The sequence below is a fragment of the Amyelois transitella genome, chromosome 9 (genome assembly GCF_032362555.1).
Source record: "Amyelois transitella isolate CPQ chromosome 9, ilAmyTran1.1, whole genome shotgun sequence".
NCBI lineage: Eukaryota > Metazoa > Arthropoda > Insecta > Lepidoptera > Pyralidae > Amyelois > Amyelois transitella.
In genome coordinates this window covers 9711427-9729788 of record NC_083512.1, presented here as the reverse complement: position 1 = coordinate 9729788, position 18362 = coordinate 9711427, and the positions used below count along the sequence as shown (strand labels likewise).

At 37.4% G+C, this 18362-nt stretch overlaps 2 protein-coding genes across 7 annotated transcripts in view; both read left to right on the top strand.

The window, feature by feature from the left end:
- Positions 1–143: 143 nt before the first annotated feature.
- LOC106142921 (protein CutA homolog) lies at positions 144–1862 on the top strand. Its single transcript, XM_013344871.2, has 3 exons — positions 144–333; positions 576–733; positions 1259–1862. Exons 1-3 carry the CDS (start codon positions 225–227, stop codon positions 1430–1432), a joined length of 441 nt encoding a protein of 146 aa, XP_013200325.2. The 5' UTR covers positions 144–224; the 3' UTR covers positions 1433–1862.
- A 1519-nt stretch (positions 1863–3381) lies between these two features.
- The window catches only part of LOC106142873 (calcium-activated potassium channel slowpoke), a 63379-nt gene continuing 48398 nt past the window's right edge, over positions 3382–18362 (top strand). For 2 of the 6 annotated variants that reach the window (XM_060945728.1, XM_060945726.1), the window contains exon 1: positions 3388–4140. In XM_060945728.1, coding sequence (XP_060801711.1) covers positions 3826–4140 — 315 coding nt within the window. In that variant the 5' untranslated portion in view covers positions 3388–3825. Of the gene's footprint in view, positions 4141–18362 lie in introns of all 6 variants that reach the window. The other 4 variants (XM_060945731.1, XM_060945730.1, XM_060945727.1 and 1 more) reach the window with 4 other exon arrangements.

Sequence of the window (18362 nt, the reverse complement as noted above, 5' to 3'; positions counted from 1 at the left end):
ATATATAATAATGCTATAAATAAAATTAAAAAATTATGCAGATGCTGCTAATTTTAGAACGAATGGCAATATGGCAAAGCAAAAATAATCCCGTAAATGGGAAAAATAAATTATAATCTGGCAATACTGCAATCTGCAATTGACTTGACTGATGTCATATCGGAAAAATAAAACACGAAATAAACAACTTATTTTCATATGTTTCTTTTATATTTAATGAAATAATGCTTATAAAATTAAACAGAAAATCTGTTTTTGCTATTTATCTTACAATTATCAAACCGTTTTTTGTTTTATCACAAGCAAATATGTCCTCCGGCGTAGCTGACGCAGGTAAATAACATCGTTTGTGGTTCGATAGGTTAATAAAATTGAAGAAGAAAAGAATGCATGGTCTTTTATATAAGAAAATGGAACCAATCCGCAATATTATAATTATACATAGATAATATTTAGCCTTTATCTTTACGTTAGAAACGAGGTGAGTCTGGAGAAATGTATTGATACAAGTCATATTTAAGGATGAATCTGACCGTGTCTCTAATATTGACGTAGATACAATTAATATTTTTCAGACAAATACTCTGTTGCATATGTGACCGTGCCAAGCATGGAAGTTGGCAAAACTATAGGGCATGGCCTGGTAAAGAACAAGTTAGCTGCGTGTGTCAACATCATACCACAAGTCACCTCTATTTATGAATGGAAGAATGAAATCAATGAAGATAGTGAGGTAATTAAATTGTCACATATCTGCACATATTTACAGAAGAAGATGAACAGAACAAGTTAAGACAAGACCCAGGATTTGTTTTTTTGTTTTTCAGTTTATATGTAATGTCAAGTGGCACTATTAATATTGTCTACTCCAGAAGGGACAAACATGACATGAATGTGTCTATATACGGAATATTCTCAAAGTCTATTCCTGATTTACATTCTCAACTTCAAGTATTGATTTTACATGTAAAAACTTATATAAATACATGCCTGTTATGAATTATTTTTGTAAATATTTTTATAATATTTATATTTTATTTATTAAAATATTGGAATTGGAAGATTTATTTGGTATTCATATAAACTTGGCGACGGGCTAGCAAAGTGTCACTATTTGAATCTCATTTTCTATCATTAAGCCAGACAGCTGAAGTGGCCTATCAGCATTTTCAAGACTGTTGGCTCTGTCTGCCCTGCAAGGGGTTTAGGAAGGATTATATGTATGTATGAATTATATTTTATATTTATATTGTTTCAGTTACTACTTATGATCAAAACAAGAACCACCCAAGTGAACAAGCTGACAGAGTTTGTCCGTTCAAACCATCCATACGAAGTTTGTGAGGTCATATCATTGCCAATAAAGAACGGCAACCCACCATACTTGAAGTGGATCGGAGAAAATGTGCCAGAGAGTGATGATAAAAATTGAACTTTAGTTACGTAAGGTTAGGATTTGTTTTATTTTGTACTCACATCTGAATACTCTGTTTGGAGCTAACATTCTGTCAACCCTGAGTTCTAAAGCAACATAAGAAGATAAGAATGCGGAATACAGATGTTTCTTTCTTAGTAGGCAAAGGTGGTAGTAAAGGTAGTACTATGGAAAATATCACTTGTGCAATATTTTGCACTTATAACAAGTGCAAAATATTTCTTGATTTTCCTATTGATGCAAATCTCATATACTTTCTTGTCACTCAAATAGGTATATATATCAATACATATTAAAAAGTTAAGCCCCTATTTTCTTTGTTTGTTAGTATGCCCAAATCTTTAGGGCAGTGTGGACGGATTTTGTTCCTGTTTGAAATATTGGAAAGAGGGTTTTTAAGAAAGGCATTTGTTAATTAAAATAAGTAATTGTTTTTAAATAAAATGAAATTATGTAAATTGTTTATTTTATTGTCAACTGTAAGTATAAAGAAATAGAAATCTATGCATGTACAATTTTTTCATGTTGTTGATACCCCGTTAGAGTTGGCCAGGATCGGCCTATAACTATACCAAATCATGCAACGGGTATATCAGGCAAGATGTTACTTGAAGCAATGATATTCAATCCATTCAACAAGAGAACTGTTATTCTGAATTTCGATGTAATCATGTCCACACGGTCTTTTTCGAAAATCGATAGTTAATTATTTATTTACGACACTCATTGCTTCTTCTTCCTCCCGGCTTTAGTCACAGTTGCATCCTCACCACTTTGGAGATTAGTTCATTGACCATGGATTGGGTAAGTCAGGTTTTTACACGAAGCGACTCCCGTCTGACCTCCGCAACCTTTGCAGGTGAACCTAACCCATATTTGATCAATCAGTGTTACACATCCAGTTTCCTGAATGTGCAGATATTTTGATGTTTTCCCTCACCGTAAGAGCATCTGTTAGTATTCAAACTAATGTACATAACTTCGAAAATAGTCATTGGTTACATGGCCGAGGTGGGATTCGAACCTGTGCCTTTTTGCGCCAAACGCCTTACCGATTCGACCACCGACGCTAAGAAACCCATTGCTAAGAAAAGCATAAATCGGACAGAATCTAGTTTGTGGGTGTAAAATACATAGTGTGTGTCAACTGTTTCTGTTCCCATAAATATAGTAAACTACATTAGGTATGAGAAATTTATAAACTTGGGATTCTTCTTGAAGTCGATGAGCTGCCAACCTGTCAGTTTTTATATCTCTTAAGCCATATAGCTAAACGCGGCCCTTCAGCCTATTCGAGAGTGCTAGTCTACCCCGTAAGAATTGATTGCATGCGTACCTATACTTCTTTATGAATGTGTCTCGAAAAACACCGTCAACAGAAACCTATTTTGTCGAAATGGCGGTCTGCCGAACTAGTGAATTCGGAGTAAGGTAAATGTTCTTCAAAAATGAAATAGAAACTGTCGGATTAACGCTTTATTAAAATTTAGTAATAGTAAGTGTCACGTCGTCTTTCGATAAATGTATAATAAATTTTTCAAGAAATCGGTCTGAACTGATAAGATCCCCTACACATTTATTCTGATTAAAGTTTATAGTTGAGAAACTTAACCCTAAGCTAAAAGCAATCAGTATATTATGTTCGTAGCTCGTGCTACGAAACGGATAGCAATCTCGTAGCATCGTAGCTGAGCCTCGTAGGCGTCGTAGCCAGTGCTACGAAACCTGTTACATAACAGGATTGTGCGATTTTTATCTTACTCATTGATATAAATTAAGTCGTGATATTTATATGCCATTAATTAAAGCGAAAATATTTGATGACTAGATTTGCTTTACTGTAGATACAAAAACCGTACTTTGTACGAGTAAAAGTAATCTCTTTTTATAATACCCTCAAGGTTCAACTGCTCCAAGAAAAACGCAACACTAACAAAGGAAAGAGAAATGAGCACTTTACAAGGAAACTGTCGGTAACTTCGCTCGCAATTTGGACCGACCAATCGTAGCGGGCCGTAGACGTCTACGAGCGTAGCTGTGACGCAGTCGGCCGTCGTAGCGCTACGAAATTCAGGGCCCAATTCGTTGACCTCCGTAACCAACATCAAGTTTATCGGTGCTGAAATGGCTTTGGGAAAACTGAAGATTTATGAAGAGATGTTACAGCAGTGACGAGGATATAAAGAAGAGAAGGTAGCAGTATGAGCGTATCGGGTCGGTAGTGGTACAGGGCGAGCGCTTTGCGCGTGCGCGGATCGATTGGGCAGCATCGACCACGCGGGGCGGGGCGCAGGCCGCGGCGAGCTCAGTCGCGCGCGGGAACTGCGTGCGTGCGCGCGTCCCTTGCACGTGCATGGCGCGCTTGACTGGATGCCTCGCGCCCTCGGGGAATGGCTTCGTCAGAGGAAGAGGCGACAACCGCGTCGATCCCTGAAGATGACTGCCTCAGTGTCCGAAAATGGTGGTGCTTTCTCCTGTCTTCGATCTTCACGTTCCTCGCGGGCCTGTTGGTGGTGGTGGTATGGCGCGCTTGCGCGTTCGTCTGCTGCCGCAAGGAGCCGGAGCTGGCCCCGAACGACCCGAAGCAGAAGGAACAGAAGGCGGCCCGTCAAAGCAAACAGGAGTTCGAGGGGACCTTTATGACAGAGGCCAAGGATTGGGCCGGCGAACTCATCTCCGGCCAGACTACCACCGGACGAATACTGGTAAGTCTACTGCTTATATTTTCTACTAGAATCGGAGGTAAAAGTTACAGTGGATCAGCGCAAAAATTCGTGGATACCTTCAACCGAATTGCATTTTCAGTTCTGACTTGACAGTGACAGATTGGCAATTGATTTCCCATAAAACCGAAGGGAACCTTACGTCTGATGATAAAGTCATCATCATACTTTCCGTTTGCCGTTTGTCCTGATTCTTCTCAAAGTCAAGTAATGAAGTGTCAACTGGTAAAAAAAAATATTTCAACGTACCTTCCTTCCGTTAAAGCCCATCCTACTATCTATTTTGGTCTTAAAAAGATGAAAAGGTGGGTTGGTGCTGACATATATGTAATGTTAAGGAACTTTTTTGTAAAAAGGTGACTGACTTTATCATACAGTTTACACAGACGAAACCATTCTTTTACTAGAATTTGACAAAGATGAAGCAAAATGCTTTGCACGAAGTACCCTTCATATACATCACGTCTTTATCTCGTACAGGGAAGACGGAGCCATTATAGTCACTAGACTGGAAGGCCAAGTGCAGGTTTTAGTGATGAACTTGAGATTCGGATATTGACAGGTTGATACGAAAGCCTGGACGCCTTAAAAGAGAATCCCAATTTTATAAGCCGATTATGACAGCTGTGTTTTTCTTGCGAATGTCGTAAGAGGCTGCTAAAGTACACAAACATTTAGAACCAGTGCTTCAAACATTTCAAAGGCGGTTTGTTATAATTAACATTTAATCCAAAGTAAAGCCGTTGAATTTGAATATTCTTACAACGGATATAATTTTGGCACGTGCTGTACATAGCGAGAATTATTCTTCAGTCTTTTAATAACAAAAGCATTCCCATTTAAAAAAAAAAAAACTTTTTGAGTGCTCCCGTATTTTCTTTCACATTATCAATTTATAGAAATTATTTCCTAAACCAACTGCTTTATGTAGACTAAACATTAATACATTCATTAAAACACTCCTATTTTCCGGAAGGGTAGACAAAGACTACATCTTTCCACTTGCCACGAACTTTGCATAAGATCTTCAGCTAAATTTATTATTCTTTTCATGCAAAAAAGAATAGGACCACATCTCTTTCCCATAGATGACGTAAAAGGCGACTAAGGGATAAGCTTACAAACTTGGTATTCTTTTTTAGGCGATGGGCTAGCAACCTGTAACTATTTGAATCTCAATTTTATCATTAAGCTAAATAGCTGAACATGGCCATTCAGTCTTTTCATGACTGTTGGCTCTGTCTACCCCGCAAGGGATATAGACGTGACCATATGTATGTATTCATGCAAACTCGTCGGGTACTCTTGACCTGATCTCTCGCCAGGACGTCCCTGATTGACCAGGGTACGTTCGTCTAATCGTTTCTCATCAGCGTTCCCATTATACTATTCACTCCTTAACATAATACTCCTTGTATATTTGCGTAGCTAAAACATCTAAAGTATTAGTGCTGTTTGTTTGTTTGTAACATTATTGCACAGAAAACACAGTCAAAAGAAATAGTATTAGTAATAAAATAAATAAATCTCTTGCAATAGCGGACTTATCCCATGAAGGGATCTCTTCCAGTCAACTGGCAAACAATAAAGGAACAACATAATTCAATAAAAAAGCGCCAAGTTACTGTTTCATTTAAAAACCTAACTTGACACGTATTCCAAAAATCACTCAAACCATTCCTTTCTTACTGATCCTAAAATCGTTATACTTATATATTTTTTTTTATCAACTTGTATTTGATAACTTAGACAAGCATTTGTGCATATGACGTCAAGGCCTAAACCAATATAGCGCCAAATACTTAACTATGCATGACGTCATAAGTACATAGCCTTCAAGTCTATAAATTATTCGAATATCGTACAACGAAGCATTAAAACCTTATCTCCATCTCTTTTTGGCTCTTTATTTCTATCTTTATCACTCTCACAAAATTTTTATCTTCCTCTATTTCTCTCTAACGTCGCAGTCTTCATCGTGGATAGTTTAGTCTCCATTGCGTCCTTATGTCGGGAGAGGATTAGGTCAAGTTTTGCCCCCCCATGCCTGTAGTCCTGATAGTCTTACTGGTAGATAACCATAATCACAATCAATTAAAGTCAACTGTCTTTCGCCTGTCCTTTTCCGTACTATAAGTATGCAAAATTTCACTGAGATCGGTTTAGTGGTTTTGACGTGAACGTCGTTCACAAACATACACATTTTCACATTTATAATATTAGTATGGATGAATTCACGAACGTTGACAGAAATTCTCCCTTTTTATCATTTTGTAAGTTATTTTTTAATCTCCAAAATCAATGGGAGAGGAAAGATAAGTCATGCTTGGTCAACGTTAGTAAATAAACCTGGAGTTGTAAGATTTTTTCATGAAGCGACTTCCTTCAAACCTCCGTAACCATGCAATGAACAAAGGGACCTAACCCATGTTGGATCATGATAACACATCCTAATGTAGAAGATTTCTAATGTCTTAATAATAGAATAGATTTTCCAAATTGGATACAAGGTATCACTTATTGACGTTTCATAACTTTAATTATGTCTACTACCGCTTCCAAAGCGCATGTGTAAAAGAAGTGGCGTAACAAACTACACTGCAGCATTTTCACCGGACGTCAATTAACAAATAGAGATCTCTTAAATCTTAAATGGTGGAAGAATGCACATTGTCTACATTAAAAATTTGTGAATGAGTATAAAACTAATGATTTCTCTCTTCTTTACTCATCATACACGACTATAGAAAAGCTTCTATTTGTAATTTGTTTTAGCTACTTTCAATAATGAATATGATATACATATAACATACATATGCATCACTTATGTATTTGTAAAATACACAACATCATACATGCCGAATAAAAACTTTTAAGAAATCGTCTTAGTTAGCAGCAACTTTCAAACTTAATCTTACATATTCGTGTGGTTTTCGGCACATTAGAATTGAACCACTCCATATCTTTTCCACGCATTTCGTAAAAGGCGACTAAGGGAAAAAAATAAACTTGGGATTCCTCTTGTAGGCGATGGGCAAGAAACCTGTCACTATTCGAATCTCAATTCCATCATGAAGCCATACAGCTCAACGTGGCCTTTCAGTATTTTCTAGACTGTCAGCTCTGTCTACCCCGCCAGGGGAAAAGAAGTGATTATATGTATGAATGATTTTTTGGTCAAAGGCCAATTCTTACCTTCTTATCTAAAAACTAGCCAAGTAGGATGATTTCTTCCCAATAAAACTTTGAAAGCGAATATATAGTCAAAGTTTGTAAGTAATATTTGAGATATAGTTTTCAGTTAGTATAAGATTAACGATTATAATCAGTTGGCTTCTGTTACAATCTCGCTCGTTAAATATTATGTTTATCTTTACAGTGGAATAATGGATGAGACAATATTTACTTTATAATGTAATCCTTGATAGATTCACGAATATTAGTATAGGGCTTATCGCTAAGTCAAGGTACGGCCTACTAATAAAAATACATGTACAAAGACTAAAAAAAACTACTAAATTTCCACAATGATAGCAATTATTTACAAGAACGTGACACCACTTCAAAAAGATATATCGTGCACGCCTTATATCTCTTCAGAATCCTAACGGTCAATAAAATACCTCATAAAAATTTTAAACTATTCCATTTTCAAACCGACCAGTTGCGGAGGCGATCGTCGGTGAAATTTACGCCGTCTAACCAATAAGGATCTTTTGAGAATGTGTTTTCTGTTCTCTTTTTTTTAAAAGAGTATTTATTATCTAACGTGTTGTTGCAAGAATAAATCATTCGAGGATTAAAATTATTCGGGCCAAGCTTACGATGTTACTGGCTGATGACTGGTACAATTCTAAGTTTAAAAAAGTAATTTCTCATTCAAACCAGCCATGAACAAAATTTCTGTTGTCCCGATCTGCGGTTAAAATCCTATTCCATTTTCAAACCTAGACCACGAAGACGTCACCTTCCGACATTAACGTCATTTCATTATCCAATACGGGGCAGCCACCGCCAGTTCGCCCGCGCGCCGCACATGCCGCGCAATGGTAGACCATGACCTAATTCGGCTATCGATGCGATCGCCTCCCCCGCCTAGTTCAAGTACATTGCTTCTCCCTTTCGTTCACCATTGATTTGGTTTCAGCGCTAATAAGTCACGGTTACAACGGTTAGTTCGGTGTTTAAAGGGATCGCTTTGGCCTTGTTTTGGGTTTTAGTACAGTGTTTGCGGCTCCTCTTGATTGAGATCTTGTTGCTCTCGATTGGTTCGAAATGGGGATAATTATTTAGATCTTAACGCGACGAAATAAAGTTGTATTTAATTAGTTTTCTCTTTAGTATTCAATGTCTTTTACGTTGGATGAATTTATTTAAATTTTTTTGCAATGTTAAACTTCTTAGCTGTATTTATGTTTACTTTTGTTTTAAAAGTATTAATTCGTACGAAGATAATTAAAGGTTAATAAATACGTAAAAAAATACGTCACGCTTACCTTTAGAGGTTTATGGCAAATCCCATGGGAGCAGTCCATTTTCGGGGCGAAAGGGGTTTCGTTAAAGTAATTTAATCTTAAAGTTACGAGAAGATGGTACTTATTCGTATGTCACGTTTTAAACTTTAATAGAGTTGACAGAGACTCAAGAACACGCGAAAATCGCTGCTCTCTAAGTCTATCTTCAATCTTGAATCTAATCGATGTGCGGAGTGCCCACACTCACAGCCCATAAACTGGAAATGAGCTTATCTGCCGACGTCCGATGAAGAACAGTTCTTATTACTACCTATATTAAGGTATTTAATGACTTTACTAGACTTATATAGGTATACGGCACCAATAGAAAAAAAAATAGGACCACTCCAACTCTTACTCATGGATGGCGACTAAGTGTGTTATGAACTAGGGATTCTTTAAATCTCGATTCTATCATTGAGCCAAACAGTTGAATGTGGCCTACCAGTCTTTCCAAGACTGTTGTCTCTGTCTACCCCGCAGGCGATATAGACGTGATTATCGGAGACGTTCCGGCAAGTGGTCAGGTCAAGAGTACCCAAAATTAAAGAGCTAGCATGAAGAAAGTTATGAATGCGGATGAAGCGAAGGAAGTATGCAGTGATCGTGGCAAGTGGAAAGATGTAGTCTCTGCCTACACCTTCAAGAAAGACGCGTGATTTTATGTATGTATAGCACAGACAAAAATATCCTCTACTTTTTCTCAATCTTGAATCTAATCGATATGCGAAGTACCCACACTGGTAGATCATAAAACTGAATGAGCTAATCTGCCAGTCGTCCGATGAAGAACAGTTCTTATTAAGCTATTTTATTGCACGTTTATGGTTGCATTTATTATGTTAGGTGTTGTCATATAAGGTATTGCTTATAGGCGATCCATTATATATAGTTGTAAATACTGCCGTGTCGTGACATTTAAGAATTGCTCCTCTCGGTCTATTCCCATTAAGTCATGTACGTGATCCAGTATGGCTTAGGTTTGTAAAGATAATACTAAACTGGATTTTCTCTTGACATTAACACTGGTTATATCCTCACCCCTCTAGGGAGGAACACATGGTGCGTACACTTCTCTCGTCTGATCACCCCAAAATAATACATTAAACATGACTATTATTACATAAATTATTACTGGGAAAATTAAATATAAAATATATACGGGACTAATTACACAGATTGAGTTAGCCAGGAAGTAAGTTCGAGACTTGTGTTACGAGATACTAACTCAACGATACTATATTTTTTAATAAATACTTATATAGATAAACATCCAACACCCAGGCCAATCAGAAGAAGTCCTTTTCTCATCATGCCCTGGCCGGGATTCGAACCCGAGACCTCCGGTGTCTCAGACAAGCGTACTGCCGCTGCGCCACAGAGGCCGCCATTAAAAATCTGATCCTTATCTTAAAGAAATATATAAAATATATATTCTCTCTATGTACGAAGATAACTCATAAAACTGGAATGTCTTCATCTAGCCATGAAGTGGACTTCTTTATTGCTTACGTCTCCCGTTTATTGAAGCTATGCATTTAATGAGGAATGGCCGCCGGAACGCTATACCTACTTATTCCTACTTCCCTACTAATATTTTAAATTATTTATTAGTAATATTTTCAATGCGAAAGTAACTCTGTCCCGTCAGTTTCGAACGGCACCCAAAATCCGAAGCGATCATTCGGCGATGGCATTGTTACGCGAAATGTAACGTATATCGTCAATCCCCCCCTAGATTTGGGGATGATAATACATAATTAAAGGCACACTAAAGAGATTTTGTAGGGATTCAAGAAAAGGTGCGCTTGCTTGGTGCGGACTTATGCCATGAAGAGATCTCTTCCAGTCAACCGGCAAACAATAAAGAAACTTAATTTAAGTAAAAAGTGGCATGTCTCTGTGTTATTTTATTAGCAATAATATAACTAACTAACAATATTTCATTACATCTTAAATGGTTAGCCATTTTCAGACCTTGTATCTAAGCACAGTCATAGCACAAAATCAAGTTATTAAAGCGTTACTCATCTTGATGATCCTATGCATGCGCTAATGTTTGTATTTTTTAACATTATCGTTTTTTGCTGATCTATCTTGCAAATAACCTTGAATGTCTGTGATGAGACACAATACCTAAGCTTTTGTCATTATCTTTCAAAAGGTCACTAAACTTTTGTTTTATTTTAAGATGAATGCGTCAAGTGTTCCTATTACATACATACATATGGTCACGTCTATATCCCTGGCGTAGTAGACAGAGCCAACAGTCTTGAAAAGACTAAATGGCCACGTTCAGCTATTTGGCTTAATGATAGAATTGAGATTCAAATAGTGACAGCTTGCTAGCCTATCGCCTAAACAAGAATCCAAAGTTGTTGTGTAAGCCTATCCCTTAGTCGCCTTTTACGACATCCATGGGAAAGAGATGGAGTGGTCCTATTCTTTTTTTGTATTGGTGCCGGTTCCTATAAATATCAGTTTATACATGTATATTTTCAATGCTGTGGTGATGTTTGGATTTGAACCTGTGCCTTTCTGCGCATCACGCATTTTAACCGGGCACCTTACCGGTTCGAACGCCGACGTTCTTGAGCTGGTAAATAACTGAAGAGACCCAATGGCGTGACCACTCGCCATTGTGTATACAATTTGTTTCATTTATTTTCTGCAAACACAATGCGCTAGTAAGTACGCTACTGCAGCATTTTTAACGAGTCTAGAAAAAGTAACATACATACATACAAATGGTCACGTCTATATCCCATGCGGGGTAGACAGAGCCAACAGTCTTGAAAATACCGAATGGCCACGTTCAGCTGTTTAGCTTAATGATAGAATTGAGACTCAAATAGTGATAGGTTGCTAACCCAACGCCTAAAAAGAATACCAAGTTTGTAGCCCACAAGGGATATAGACGTGACCATATGTATGTATGTATGTATATGTACAACAAAAAGACGTGTTAGTTTTTTTTTACCTAGGCCAGGTAACACAAACCCGTGGGCTTTGACGTCAACTATTAATTATACACCTAAATGCACGCTGAGAGAAGATTCATTAAAAGTACCTTGAAATTATTGAATTTCCCGTCACAGTTACATATAACAGTTTTTTAATTGTTGTCAATGACATTGCATTTGCCGTGTGGTTCTCAGCACTTCAGAAAAGGGCCCCTCCATGATTTTCCCATGGATGCCGTAAAATGCGACTAAGGAATAGGCTTATAAACTTGGGATTAATTTTTTAGGCGATGGGCTAGCAACCTGTCACTTTTGAATCTCAATTCCATTAGCCATAAAGCTTAACGTAGCCTTTCAATCCTTGCAAGACTAAATTGGTTCTGTCTACCACGGCTAAAGATGTGATTATGTATATGAATGACATTGCATTTAATACATTTATGAATCGGACCTTTTCCCCGGAGGGGTAGGCGGAGAGTACAGTTTCCATTTCCATTTTTCTATTGTCATACATACATACATACCTATAATCACGTCTATATCCCTTGCGGGGTAGACAGAGCCAACAGTCTTGAAAAGACTGATAGGCCACGTTTAGCTGTTTGGCTTTATGATGGAATTGAGATTCAAATAGTGACAGGTTGCTAGCCATCGCCTAAAAGAAGAATCCCAAGTTTATAAGCCTATTCCTTAGTCGCCTTTTACAACATCCATGGGAACGAGATGGAGTGGTCCTATTCTTTTTTTAATGGTGCCGGGAACCACACGGTATTGCTATTGTCTCTTTTTAATTATACCGAAAAAAATATGGAGCAAGATATTTTTCACCGTCCGATACTTAAGTGGGCTGTTTTTCCACGATTTATACCTCCTATGCCGCATCAGTACAACTGCGGCGTCATCAAATCCAACCCATTAAACTTTAAAGGTACTGATATGTGGGTCGGAACAGGTCCACATTTGGCGATGCCCGCTGACCTTTCCGCGGCGGCTCTTCTATTTCTGCCCGCTGTCGCGACTCCACAAGGTTGGGTAGACGGATATTGCTATCTGTCGATCTGGGTCAAATTCTATTTTCTAGTTGTATTATATGAAAAAATATTGCTGGACTTTTTTTTTTACCGGCAACGAGTGTTCTCAGAGATGGAACCGGGACACAAGCAAAGACTGGTTAAATCAACTAAATAACATCTTAACTCTTCGATCTTCGAAGCGGGTAGGCAGAGACTACATCTTTTCACTTGTCACGATCCCTGCACACTTAATTTGCTTCATCTACATTTATTAATCTTTTCACGCAAGGACCAGATCAAGAATACCCTGAATCGATGACGATTTAAGGTATTCCTGATCTGGATCTTTTAAACTATCTTATCTTAATAGAACATCCCCAATTTGATCAAGGTACGGTCTTCTAGGTCTTCCCCTCAAAAATTTCAATTTACATTTACCTTACATATTTGCTTAGTTAACCTGCTTTCATACATCCGTTAAAATGACCAAAACTAATTTGACATACATACATATAATCACGCTTATATCCCTTCCGGGGTAGACAGAGCCACCAGTCTTAAAAAGACTGATTCTTTCATTAAGCCAAACACTGAACGTGGCCTACGTTCAGCTGTTTGGCTTAATGAAAGAATTGAGATTCAAATAGTGACAGGTTGCTAACCTGTCGCCTAAAAGAAGAATCCCAAGTTTATAAGCCTATCCCTTAGTCGCCTCTTACGACATCCATGAGAAAGAGATGGAGTGGTCCTATTCTTTTTTCTAATGGTGCCGGGAACCACACGGCACTAATTACTTATTTGAACACTAATTTGACATTCCCTTTTCTATTCCGGTCATTCGCATTCGCCTTATTTATTACCATAGTTTGATATAACAAATGTTTTACAGCCTGTAAAAGGTAGTCTGAAGTTATAAAATTAACCAAGCCAGTAACTTGAAAGCGCTAAGTAATTGAGTCGTAATTATTAATTTCCTTTTCCACTTTAGCCGAGTGCAGTTTCCTAGATTTTATGTTTTCCCCGCGCTTTGAAAACCGTGGAAAGTTATTACTAGAGCTTTTATATTCACTTTGTGAAAGTCGTATATATTCTCTTATTGTCTCAAAGCTGGTTTTAGTCAAATCATTTGAACTACGGGTACATTATTTTGTATAGCAGGACACCTAGATGAATCAGGGATTCAAAAATTTAACTGTAGAACACCTAGGTGATCCACTTTGGTTTTCCACGGGTCAGAAACCATCATTTTATCTCAACTATCATTTTCTTCATAACTTACAGCGTTTTAATAAAAATTCCATGGCGTGAAATTTAATTTCGTTGTTGAAGTAAAGCACCCAGTTATTACTCGACTTATATACTTAGATATACTACGACGAAGTACGACCTTCTCGTCAATTCCTGCTTGTTCCTCGCATTCCTATTCCAATTTTTTCGCCATCCTCGCTGCTAGGTTGTGGAAAAAACTGCCTGCGGTCATTAGAACGGCTACTTCTCTTGACTCCATTTAACTCCGAGTTAATAAATTATTTTTCGATCGTGTATCGTATTGAGTCTTATATGCATGTTATGTGTGTATAAGTACGAGTATGTATATTGTTCTATTTTATTTAAGTATGTTTTTTTGTTGTACTTATGCATTCTTTTTTTTAAGTGTTTTTTACCATTGTGCCTAGCTGTAGCTACTATCCCTTAACTTGATAATGTTTCTTTGAGTTACCTGGTTCCCTGGTACCCGCCCTACAAAGCGCCAAGCGGCGGAACAAACTACAATGCAGCATTTTCACCGGATGCAATCTCTTCTAGGCAACCGCAATTTATCACAACACCAACACCTCTTTTGATCAAACCTCTAAGAACTGATTCTCAAAATAAGGTGCCAATTCAATAACGCCACACAATTTCATTACCTTTCATACTAATAAGCCGGTTGACTAAATGTAGGGTACGCTCGAAATAATACTCTTATTTACGAGTCATAATAATTTGATAGCTCGACTCGTTGCCAGTCTGCAAACGGTCTTTGAAACCGCGAGTACAAACATACATACATACATCACATTTCTTTCCCGAAGTATAAGGCAGAGACTACTTTATGTTTTATTTCTTAATTTTTTAAAGTAACTGACCACCAAGTACGAAACAAGAAATAATTATAAAAGTTAAATAGTGGACAGTGAAATTCATCATTGAAATTGAGCTGAGATGAAGCTTTGATATACCTCTACTTTACTTTCTATGTTTTTCTTCTGCTATGCCCCAATATGAAATAGATTGTCCTCCTGAGGTGTCGAAGGTCAGACTGAGTTGCTTCGTGTAAAACCGGACTTTACCATTCTAGCATCATGGCATCATGATCATCAAGCTTACTCTAGAGATGAGCAATTAAGATTACCACGACTATAAAGCTTAAATAGACCCTAAATTGGATAGCTAATAATAGTAATATCGTTACATAACATAACATGTAGAATAGAATAGATTTATTTTCAAAATTGAATACAAGGTATCACTTATTGACTTCACATCACTTAAATCTAATTATAACTACTACCGCTTCCAAAGCGCATCTGTAGAAGAAGCGTCGGAACAAACTACACTGTAACATTTTCATAGGACGTCAATCTTAATCATGGACGAATGCACATAAAGTAGTTCTACATTCATTCAAAAACATGGATGAATGTAGAACTACATACTAACTATATAATCACGTCTATATCCCTTGCGAGGTAGACATAGCCGACAGTCTTCAAAAGACTGAAAGGCCACGTTCAGCTGTTTGGCTAAATGATAGAATTCAGATTTAAATAGTGACAGGTTGCTAGACCATCGCCTATAAAGAAGAATCCCAAGTATAGCTTATCCCGTAGTCGCATTTTACGACATCCATGGGATGAAGTGGTCCTATTCTTTTTATATTGGCGCCGAGAACCACACGGCACTAATTAATTCACAACAAGTAAAAACATAGCAAGTCAATTATACCACGCACCAATATGAGTCACTGCCAATATTATACCAAAGATCGATCATCGAAAACTCAATCAACAGACTATGAAAATCAGATAAATAAGCTAATTTATGACAGACTGTGGACAGATTCTGAATCACATTCAGCAATGTGGGAATCCGTGGGATGAAGAGCAGTGCAATCTTGTTTACAGCTCGCTTATACTCAGTTGGGACCCATTTCGAGGTTGTCTCAACTTTAATGTATGAAAATCTATCTATGTATATATAAAACTCTTCCATTACTGAGTGACCGTACCGTACCGACCGTACACGGCACACAGTAGTGTGCCGTGTGGTTCCCGGCACCAATAGGAAAAAGAAAAGGACCACTCCATCAGAGATTCCCATTCATATCGTAAAAGGTGACTAAGGGATAGGATTGTAAACTTGGGATTCTTCCTTAAGGCGACCTGTCACTATTTGAATCTCAATTCTTTCATTAAGCCAACCAGCTGAACGTGGCCTATTAGTCTTTTTGAGACCGTCTGCTCTGTCTACCCCGCAAGGGTTATAGACGTGATTATATGTATGTCTGTATGTATTACTGAGTGACTGACAGACAATGCACAGCCCAAACCGCTAGTTCTGGAGACTTGGGCATTGTGGTGGAATGCCTCGTGGATCCCACGATGCCCTCAAAATGGTAAGAAGGGCGCACGAAGGGTTTGAGTGGGTAGGCTGACTCTTAGGTGCCAGGAGTTCCACACTCTCCCGGAGGGTCGTCCGTGAAAAGGACTTCGCCTTCGATAACAAAAGAAAGTCTAGAGACTTGAAATTTGGCTTGTATGAAGGTTCCTTTTTAGTTTAGGCGTGCACTGAGAGGGGATTTTTCTTTAAGGGCTGTCTAAAAGAACTACATGCAATACTTCAGTTTCCAACTTCAAGTATAACTTCAGCTATGCAGTTTCCATTAGTCACGCTGTAATCTACAGATGGTTTATTTAGAAAAACCATCATTTTTCCAAGTAAACTTTCCATCGTCCCGGAATCTATCAATATGAATAGTCTTTATTTTGTTCCCGAGTTTCGCATACATTATATGAGTTTCGCTCCATTAGGCATCTGAAGTGGGGTAATGCTTTCTTATCTAGGTTACTTTCTGGGGAACTTTGCCGGTTAGTAACTTGAAACGAGCTTTAGATAAGACGTGTTCTATTTTCGAACTTTTGGAGTGGGGATCGTTCTGGATCAATGTATTTAAAAAAAAACTTATTACTTCATCGTTAATGGCTAAGTTATAAAAGCGAATAGTACATATATAAAGTCACGTCTGTATCCCTTGCTGGGGTACACAGAGCCGACTGCCTTGAAAAGACTGAAAGGCCACGTTCAGCTGTATGGCATAAATGAAAATAATGACTCACGACTTATCCCAAAGTAAGATCTTTTCCAGCCAACCTGTTATTAAGAGGATGGCATACAAAAATTGAGGCAAGACTGAACAACAGGTCATTTTTGAGGTATGATGATTTACGTAAGCAAATTATATATGTACATATATAATAAAGTAAAATTTATATACCTACGTACATGTATATAATAATAACCAATTCAAGACTCGAGAAAGAATTTCTTTAAAAATAGACTAAATGTTAATCATTAAGTTACACCTATCGTAGAAAGCATTAGATACAATAAATATATATAAAACAGAATAGACAAAGGAACGTTGTCACACTGGAGACCATTTTTCTCTGTCGTCAAACGTTCCACTAGTTTGCTCTACTTTTGTCTCCCGGCCCATTTTGTACGTCACTGTCCACCCCTGTTGCACTATGCCCTTTCTGTGGGCTGAAAGTCTAGCCAGTTTATAGATATCTATATAGCCTGCCTCATATATCATACAAACGGTATATATAATCACGATTGTCGTTAACTCGTTTAGTTGTGTTTGTCGTTTTGGCAACAACTGTGATTTTGGAAAGACAAATTTTGTGAATCAATTAGCCATTTACGACTAAGAAGAAGCATAGGTACAAAATAAACTATTCAGATTATTGGTTAGAATTGGATACATCAAACCATAGATTTTGGTAAAATCTTGTAACTTAAAAACGTTTCGCAAAAAAAAGGGACTTTATTTAAAATCAGTTAAGTACTTATTGTATTCGTAAACAAAGAATATGTATGTTTCTTCAAATAAAAAAATATGATTAGTTCATTAAAAACGTTCGAAGTATCTACATACCTACCTCATTGTTCAATGATAGCCGGTTTTTTACTTGTAATTTCCCAATAACTTGAGAACAGTTAATTTTTTTTCATTTCAAATTTCCTTTTACAGTATGATACTGCTTTGTTTTAAATACATGATGTTCCTTTTATACGTACAGTATAATCTTTCAGAAAATAAAAACATCTCAATTTTGTTTCTACTTGTGGTTTTTCATGACATTGTTTTTATGCCTATTATTAAAATTCAAATCGCTTCCTTCGATATGTTCAAGAGTACAGTAAAATGGTCACATCCTCTTATTTCTGTGGTACATTATCGTTGTTCCCGACATATGCACTGAGGTGTATTTTTAAAGGGACATCAAATATTCAGGCCTTCGCTTCCAGCGACTCGTGTCTTGCGGCCCAATTGTTTGATATATACTTCATGAAATATGTCTACAACCATAGCGCAACCGTCAACATCTGTTTCATGTCATTGTTGCAGAATATTGAAAGATAATCGATTATAGACATAATGATAA